The following is an 8,665-nucleotide window of genomic DNA, read 5'->3' as shown; positions in this document are numbered from 1 at the left end:
CTGGTGTCCTCCAGCCCTTCCTGGCTCCAGGGGCTGATGGCATTTGTGCTGCCTCAGGTTCATGTCCCCACAGCCCCAGCATGGGGGTGCTCCTGCCTGCTGTGTGCAATGCAAACAGGGGCTGCTGAGCCAGTGCTGCCATGTCTGTGCCTGCAAGGATGCAGCACCTCTGTGAGCTGGGGAAGAGGCCAGGGCTGCAGAGGGGGGATGTTGTTGGCAGCTCCATGAGGACGCTCTGGGACGCTGCCCTGGGCTGTCCAGTGCACTGGGGATGGATCAGCCCCTGCTCTGCTTCTCCTTCCCTTCTCCCCCAGAGCCCTTGCAGAGCACCAGCCATGCTGTTTGCCCCCAGCCTGCCCACGGCCAGCCTGGGTCTGCTCATGGGGGTTTTCTGTGCTGAGCATTGGCCTGGCCGTGTTCTTGAGAGAGCCTGGGCAAGGAGCCTGGAGCCCCCAGGCCCTGGCCTGAGGCGTCAGCGCTGCCCCAGCAGTGCCCATGGCCAGTCCCTGCTGCAGCCCCGGCACTGCCACCCCCAGGACTGTGCCCGGCCCCGAGAGCACTCAGGCCCTGCAGCAACACCAGGGCCACCAGGGCAGCGGGGCAGGGCCACGGGAGCAGCACTGGCAGCACCAAGTGCTGCTGCTCCTGGGCACAGCTGCTGTGCCAGCACTGATCTGCCCCAGCTCTGCACACAGACATTGCTGCTGCAGCTCCAGAGAAGGCAACAAAAGGGCATCTCTGCACAAAACTTTGCTGGGAGATCCTTTGGTTGCTTTAAAGCCACCAAGAGTGCAACCCCTCATTGACACAGTCTGTGGCCATGGGGAAAGTGGGGAGAAACCAAATGAAAAATGGCACAATGATGTTTCTTTTTGGACAGTATGAAAAAAGTAAAACAAAGAAAAATAACCTCTGAAATGAAACCACCAAAAAGTAGCAAAGATAACTTTTATTACAAATGGTTGGCAGAAACTCGCCAGCAGTTTAATGTTCCTGAAAACATCCGTTCATCAGTCTCCTCACTACAGCCTTGAGCTCCTGGTTCCTCAGGCTGTAGATGAGAGGGTTCAGGGACGGAGGAACCACTGAGTACAGAACTGACAGGGCCAGGTCCAGGGATGGGGAAGACATTGAAAGTGGCTTGAGGTAGGTAAAAAATGAGGTGCTGATAAATAAGGAGACCATGGCCAGGTGAGGGAGACACGTGGAAAAGACTTTGTGCCGTCCCTGCTCCGAGGGGATCCTCAGTACGACCCTGAAGATCTGCACATAGGAGAAAACAATGAACACAAAACAACCAAATAACAAAAAAGCAGTCCCCATAAGAGGTCCAAATTCCCTAATGTAGGAATTTGAGCAGGAGAGCTTGAGAATCAGGGGGATTTCACAGAAGAACTGGCCCAGAGCATTTCCATGGCACAGGGGCAGGGAAAATGTATTGGCCATGAGTAGCAGAGCAATGAGAAAGGCACTGGCCCAGGCAGCTGCTGCCATGTGGGTACAAGCTCTGCTGCCCAGGAGGGTCCCGTAGTGCAGGGGTTTGCAGATGGACACGTAGCGGTCGTAGCACATGATGGTCAGGAGGAAATATTCTGCTCCAACAAAGAACAGAAGGAAAAAGAGCTGTGCAGCACATCCTGCATAGGAGATGGTGCTGGTGTCCCAGAGGGAACTGTGCATGGCTTTGGGGACAGTGGTGCAGATGGAGCCCAGGTCGCTGAGGGCCAGGTTGAGCAGGAAGAAGAACATGGGCGTGTGCAGGTGGTGGCCGCAGGCTACGGCGCTGATGATGAGGCCGTTGCCCAGGAGGGCAGCCAGGGAGATGCCCAGGAAGAGGCAGAAGTGCAGGAGCTGCAGCTGCCGCGTGTCTGCCAGTGCCAGCAGGAGGAAGTGGCTGATGGAGCTGCTGTTGGACATTTGCTGTGGCTGCACATGGGCACCTGTTCATGGAGAAAGGACAGTGACAAGTCAGGAGAGGCTACTTGGAGCCAAACCTGGGCCATTCCCTGCTCACTGTCTCACTAGGACTTACCCACCCTTGTTTCTGCTCTGGTGAAACCTTCACCCAGGTCCCTGCCTGAGCTCCAGTTGTGCTGACTGAGTGTGCCAGGAGCAGCCAGGCCTGTGTGTGGGGGCTCTCGAGGAGCCATCCCTGCCCCACTGCCCTGGGTTTATGGCCCTGTGGCAGAGGAACAAATCTGGATATTCAGGATTTGTCAGGGGAATCACTTCTAATGCAGAAAGGCTTGGTAATATCTGCCCTCCCAGATCTTGAGGACATGGATAGCAGGGAAGAGATATAGGGGAAGTTTTTCCTACCCACACATCATTCCTGTCCCTCTGAGGTCAGAAATCCCCAGCATTCCTGCTGCACTCCGAGTTTGCAACTGAGAGATGTGAGAGGCAAAGGATTCCCTGTGGATGAGGACAGGTGAGTGGCTGGATGGGCTTGTTCCCAACTGACCTGGCTTTGCACCTCTGCCTGTAATTAGAGCACAATCACACACCCTGGGATAAACTAGACCCTCCCCAGAGCAGAAGGATCCCCGAGTGTCTCTCCCTCTCCAAAAGTCTCTGGGCAAGGTCTCAGCACCCCCTTGTGCCAAGGACACTCATGGCTTTCTTGGCCAACCCAGCAGCATTTCCTCAGCTCTGGCATCTCTGCACTTCATGTGGGACATTCAGGGAGCTCCCAGAGGCTCTGGCACAGATCTGCACCCAGGAGGGCAGCTCAGAGCTGGGAAGGGCACAGCAAGAAGATTCCCTGGTGAGAGGGCAGGGCAGAGACAGCCGGGCACTCAGGACAGTGTTCCCGTGCCCAGCTGTGCCCAGCACCTCCCACACACCAACAGTGCCCTCCTGCCCCAGCACTGCTCTGTTCAGCCCCCTCTGCTTCCCTGAGCATCTCCCTGGGCCTGGACATCCCCTCCTGAGAGGTGCCTTGTCCCTGCCAGTGCTCACAGAGCCCATCCCACCCTGTGTGCCCCCGGCCCTACAGAAACCTGCCTGTGTGCAGGGCCCTGGCTGGGACAGGCTCTGTGTGCAGCTGGGCAAGGGCAGCTCAGGAGAGCCCTGCTGGGCCCTGCAGAGGTGATGCTGCTGCTGTCCAGGGCTGAGGAGTGGCTGAAGGCCCTTTGGGAGGCTCCCAGCAGAGAGACTGACCACCCAAAGTCACAGTTCTGCAGTCTCTGTAAATGTTCAAACATTCCTATGTCCTGATACTGTGTGTCCCTTTCACCTCAGAATGTTTTGTCATTCTGGGATTACAATTCCTGTTTGGCTTCTCTCATCCCCCTGTTGTCTATAATCAAAAGAGAAAAACCCCTTGCAACAGTGTTAGAACAGTAAAGTAAAAATCAGACCTTTATTGGAAGCTTCCAGGCGTCCTAGTGGGGATGAGGCACAATGAGCTCCTGATTTCAACAATTCATTAAAGTTGATTAATTAGGACATTTAACAGGAACATCCAATACGAGATTCAGTAGCCCCGGTTACACACCCCTGGCTAAACCCATTGGAGTAGGTCCAAGGGCTTCTTTGCCACACTTTTAGTTTTGACTATTCACATTGTGGTCAAAACCCAAAATGTTCTTCTTGTAGGTCCTTTTCCTGATAATAAAACTACGCAGTATTTCAGGAATGTATTTAGCCAGTCAGCATATTGTTCTAAAATCTAAGAGATAGGTAATAAACATACTAGAGTCAGCTAAGGATTACAGTTATATAAGTACATTATAGTAGTTTAATAGAGCTAATTAAGAGTTTAATAAAGTTGAGTAAGGATTATAGATTTATAACGATATAATAGGAATTTACAGAGCTACAGATATATGAAAAATGTATAAAAAGCAAAAATCTTTTTGTCATCACCCCAACTTTCCCATCCTGGTCCAAACAGGAAATTGAAAACACTCTCAGGAAAGCTCCTGACCTTTACAGCAATCCCAGGCTTACCTTCTTTGGGAAGTGTCCTCTGGAGCTGTGCCCAGGCTGGTCTGGAGCTGGGAGCAGCCCTGCCCCACCCAGCCCCTCTCAGCAGCAGCACCTGCCCTGCTCAGGGTGGCTCCTTCCCCCCACAGCTCCTGGCCAGCGCTGGGAGCAGCTCCAGGGCTGGCTGAGAGCTGTCCCTGGCAGGCAGCAGAGTCCCTGGCCCAGCACAGCGCCCTGGGCTGCAGGACCCTGCTCTGCAGGACAGCCCTGGGCACCCCTGGCTGCTCTCAACAGGAGATAAGCAGAGAATGCACTCAGAGGGTCTGTGAGCATTGGGATGTTCCAGCTTTAGGAGATCACTCCAGGAGCTGCAGATGCATTGTCCTGCAGCCAGAGGTTCCTGTGCCAAGGGCTGGCAGTGATTCTGCCCCAGGCACTTCTCAGCCCCTTTTGAGCCCTGACTGATTGAAGCTCTCTGTGCCTCTGTGCTGTGCCCGGGCTGGCTGCAGGCAGTGCCCCAGCCCTGCTGGGCTGGCAGAAGAGCTGCTCAGCAAGAGAAATGTGCTTTTGAAGCTCTTTCTTGGTTACCAGGATCACCCTCTGTGCCAGGAGCCCGGCCAGCTCAGCAGCACAGACACAGCACAAGGACTTTAATGACCCTCTGGGGCTTTGTGCACAGGCCCTGAACATCAGGCCCTGAGAGGGAGCTGAAGAAACCTATCCAGAACTGCGAGTCACAATCCAACTCCAAAGTTTCTTTGACTTTTAATGGGTCCCACTGAGGGACATGGCTGAGAAAGTGTCCCCAGGCCCCAGGCAGAGCAGAGATCTGGAGGCACTGATGGCAGGTGGGGACAAAGAGAAGCTAAGTCTTGGTGCCCTGGGGCACAGCAGGGTCTGTGCCACCAAGGGCTGTGAGGAGACACCTTGTCCTGAGGCACTGGGGCCTCCTGGCACAGCCCCAGCCAGGCTGGGCACTGTCACCCCCTTGTGCTGCTCTCAGCATCCCCCCTAGCCCACATCCCAGTGGCCTCAAGGATCTGCTGGAAAGAGTCCCTGGGGAGCCTTGGTCAGGAATGGCCCTGGGGGCTCCTTCATGCTCCCAGGGACTGCAGGTTTTTCAAAGGACTTTGGCTTTTGCTTTTGCCTTGGAGTCTCTGAGAGCTTTGTGCAATCATGACCTCCAATTATCTGCTGTAATTAGTCCCTGGAGAGGCTTTGTCAGGAACAACACTCAGTGGAGTTTATTAATGCTTCAAGGTACTGTAGTTCTTTTAAGGTACTTGGTGTTTCCCTTTTGATACAGACTCTGTGAGAGGTTTGTGCAATCATGGCCCCAATTATCTGCTTTAATGAGTCCCTTGGGAGCTTTGTACTGACACTCAATGGGGCTCATTAATGCTTTGAGATACTTAACTTTTGTAAGGTACTTTGGATTTTCCTTTCCACACAGTCTCTGAGAGGTTTTTGTGCCATCCTGGCCTCCAATTCTCTCCTCCAAAGAGTCCATGAGGAGCATGTGTTGGGGATGGACCTCAGTGGCACCCATTAATGCTTTGAGACACTTTGGGTGTTTCCTCAGACTTTGATTCCTGGAAAGGTTTGTGCAATCTCCTCTCAGGCCCTGAGGTTCCGGGGCTCAGCTCCAAATGCACCACAGGGTTCATTAGGATCAAGCAAGTCCCGACAAACCATGGATCTGCCCTGATTTCCCTCTGCTCTAATGCAGTTCATCAGGAAGATTTCTGCAGTGGTTTTGGTTCACCAATTTGAGATTTCTCTGCCAAAGCATCAATTAGTGTGGTGGGTTCAGTGTTGGCTAATTACCAGTGCACTCGCTAGAATATACTTACTCATTTCCTGCTTTGAGGTAGGATTAGGAGAAAGGCAAAGTGGACTCAAACTTTAAGAGTAAAAAGAAAACTTTGTTAACAGTAACTAAAATAAAGAGTAATAAGGATCAGAAAAAACCCTTCAGAACGCTTCCTCTCTTCTTACAACCTGACAATGTAAGGAGACAAAACCTAAAATTTTCAGTCAGTTTACCATCTCTAGAATAGTCTTTCTTCACTTCACTTAAGGAGAGAAGTTCCTCTTGTTAGTGTTATGGAGACTTCTCCACAAGAAAACACTTACCTCATGGTTTTGTCATTTCCACGAATAACACCTGCCTGGAAAACTCTGTAATTGTGAAGTCTCTCCCATTTTTTCACAGCCTTTCCTATAGCTGTGTTTATGGCCCATGTCAACTTATGGGGTATTAGTTTAAAGATGAGCTGTTTAAGAGAAAGGTTCTCTTCATCTCTTTATGAAATCATCTTCATCTCTGGGAACAGAGGTCTTCTTCTATCCCTGAGGGCACAGGGTCTCATCACTCTGCTCTCTTTGTCTGTTCAGACTTCTCGTGGGATCACAGATACTTCAACATTTGCTTACTTTAGCATGGAGGCTTTTGCTGAACAAGTCATCTCCCCATACTTTTCAATGTGTTATAGGGAAAAAAGAGAGTCTGATGTAACAATTATCCTTCTCCATAGCTTTAGCAGAGGATTTCAGCCCCAAGATCAAGGCATCCCCTCATCCCTCCCATCTGGGACTCGGCTTCCTCTTCCCTGCCCTCAGTGTGTTCATGTTGCTCCTCTGTGTGCCTGCCCTGTGTCCTTTTCTCTCACGGGAGGGAGGATGGCAGCACTGGCAGAGTCAGTATCTCCCGGGGCTGCAGATGGTTCCGTGAGCCCGGCCGGGCTCGGTGCTTGTGGCCGGAGCTGTTTTCCCATGGAGGTTTCTGCAGCGGCTGCGCTGGGGCTGTGTCAGGCTGGGCCGCGCTGGGGCAGGGCCAGGATCTCAGCAGCCAGGCCAGAGCCCAGCAGCAGCACGGCCGGGGCCGATGGCTTCTCCTGCCCTGCCCGCCGGCTGCGGGCGAAGCCCAAGGGCGGCAGAGCCTTGGCCGAGCCGGCCCGGCCCGGGGCTGCTCCTGGGGCCCAGCGGATCCTGGCCGGGCCCGGGCTGGCGGCGGGGCAGGGCTCGGCAGGGCCAGATGTCAGCACCCGCAGCCACGGCCCGGCCTCGGCCCCGCGGCCTCCCCTGCCCTGCCCGGCAGCCGATGGCGCCTGGCGGCTCCCTGGGAAGGGGCCCGGCCCCACGGCAGGAGCCACCCGGCCCCACGGCCGAGACGGGGCTGGGCCGGCCTCGGCACCTCTGTGGGGCCAGAAGGGAGAGAGACCCAGCCAGGCTTTCTCATCTTTAACTTGTGTCTGCACAAAGGCATGTAGTTTCCTTTGTGGTTTAACAGACTGTCAATTCTCAAAGCTAATTATTGATTAGTTTTATGTCAGACATCGGGAAACTGCTAGCAGCTTCTCTTGGAACATCAGTTCTGTGATGCAAAACCACCACAGCAGCACAGAGCACAGAGCTCCTTTGTCCCCATGTAGTGGTCATGAGCCAAGGCCTCAAAACCCCTCCTTGAGAGATCTCTGGGTGCTCTCCAAGGTGTTTTCAAATGAAGACATTCAGCTCAAAGTCTAAGAAAATCACCAGAGGACAGGGCCAGCCTGCCCTGTCTGTGCTGGCTACTTTTGTCTGGGAGCAATCCTTGGATATATGGATTTTGGGAGGCCAAATTCTAATTTTGGCCTTGGACCCTGGACAGGAAGGCTAGTTCTATACCATAGGAAGGAAGGAACAGAGTCCCCGTGTTTCCCCGGGCGGATGAGAAGTGACCACCAGAGGCCAGCTAGAGATGTCAGGTTTTTTTTCTGGGAGATACCCTTGCATATAGGAAATTTTTTAGGGAGGATACCAATTTTGACAATGGGCATCTGAAATGATGGACAGTTCTTTTCCATGGCAAGGAAAGCATGGAGCCCCAGTACTCCAGGAGCTGATGAGAGGGAGCCCTTGAAATTCCAACATCAGGCAGACCTGTCAGGTGGCCCCTGGGAGGCCAAGCCAGCCAGACCTGTTCCATGTTCCCTTGGTTCCATGGGGCCCCACAGCATCCCAATGGTCCCTTGCTTCCAGGAGGCCCTGAGGTGTCACAATACCCCCTTAATGACACAAGGCCGTGAAGGGTCAGAATGGTCTCCATGATTCCATCAGGCCCCACAGAGTCATAATGGTCTCTGGGTCCATGAAGCCCCACTGTGTCACCATGGCCCCTTGGTTCCATGGGCTCCAGTGGTGCCACAATGATCCCCTTGGTTCCATGAGGTCCCACAGTGTCACAGTGATCTCCATGGGAAGCAAAGAACCGAGCCCCAGTGTGGCAGAGGCAGCCACCAAAGGCCAAGGCCAGCCAGACTTGACAGTACTGGCAGATTTTGCCTGGGAGCAACCCTTGGATATACAGAATTTTAGAGGTGTGTTATGTATAGTAGATATAATTAACGCCATTTCTAGTATGATATATGTGATATTGAATATTTGTTGGAGTATACACATTTGTATTAGGAGTCCCCCCCACTCTCCCAGGTGAGAACTGGTGTATATTAGAACCCGATTTACACATAAAAGGGTGTGGTTTGGTCAGGAGATGGGCCATGTCTGGAGAGATACGGGACCCCAGGCGCTGATCATCGCATGAGCAACCCGAGATGGATCTCATGGAAATTCTCATATCATGGAAATCCTTGGGCAGATACATGTGGATGCAGCGCTCCTGTAAATTTCATCAAGAGATTCAACAACTCCGGACACTGTATTGTTCTTCTTCATCACCAAAACAGAAAGTCTT

General features: G+C 53.0%; 1 protein-coding gene across 1 annotated transcript; it reads right to left on the bottom strand.

Moving 5' to 3' along the window:
* Window positions 1–450: 450 nt before the first annotated feature.
* Window positions 451–2,143, bottom strand: LOC146764603 (olfactory receptor 14A16-like). The gene has a single exon (XM_085564106.1). It carries the CDS (start codon window positions 1,915–1,917, stop codon window positions 985–987), a length of 933 nt encoding a protein of 310 aa, XP_085420232.1. The 5' UTR covers window positions 1,918–2,143; the 3' UTR covers window positions 451–984.
* Window positions 2,144–8,665: the final 6,522 nt, after the last annotated feature.

This window comes from Lonchura striata, chromosome 32 (genome assembly GCF_050655825.1).
Source record: "Lonchura striata isolate lonStrDom1 chromosome 32, ASM5065582v1, whole genome shotgun sequence".
Classification (NCBI taxonomy): domain Eukaryota; kingdom Metazoa; phylum Chordata; class Aves; order Passeriformes; family Estrildidae; genus Lonchura; species Lonchura striata.
Note: the sequence above shows the minus strand (reverse complement) of the source record. Positions and strands in the feature narration are given on the sequence as shown.

Bases quoted from the DNA above. Each gene is read 5' to 3' on its own strand.
- LOC146764603 (XM_085564106.1), bottom strand. From the start codon at position 1,917: ATGTCCAACAGCAGCTCCATCAGCCACTTCCTCCTGCTGGCACTGGCA.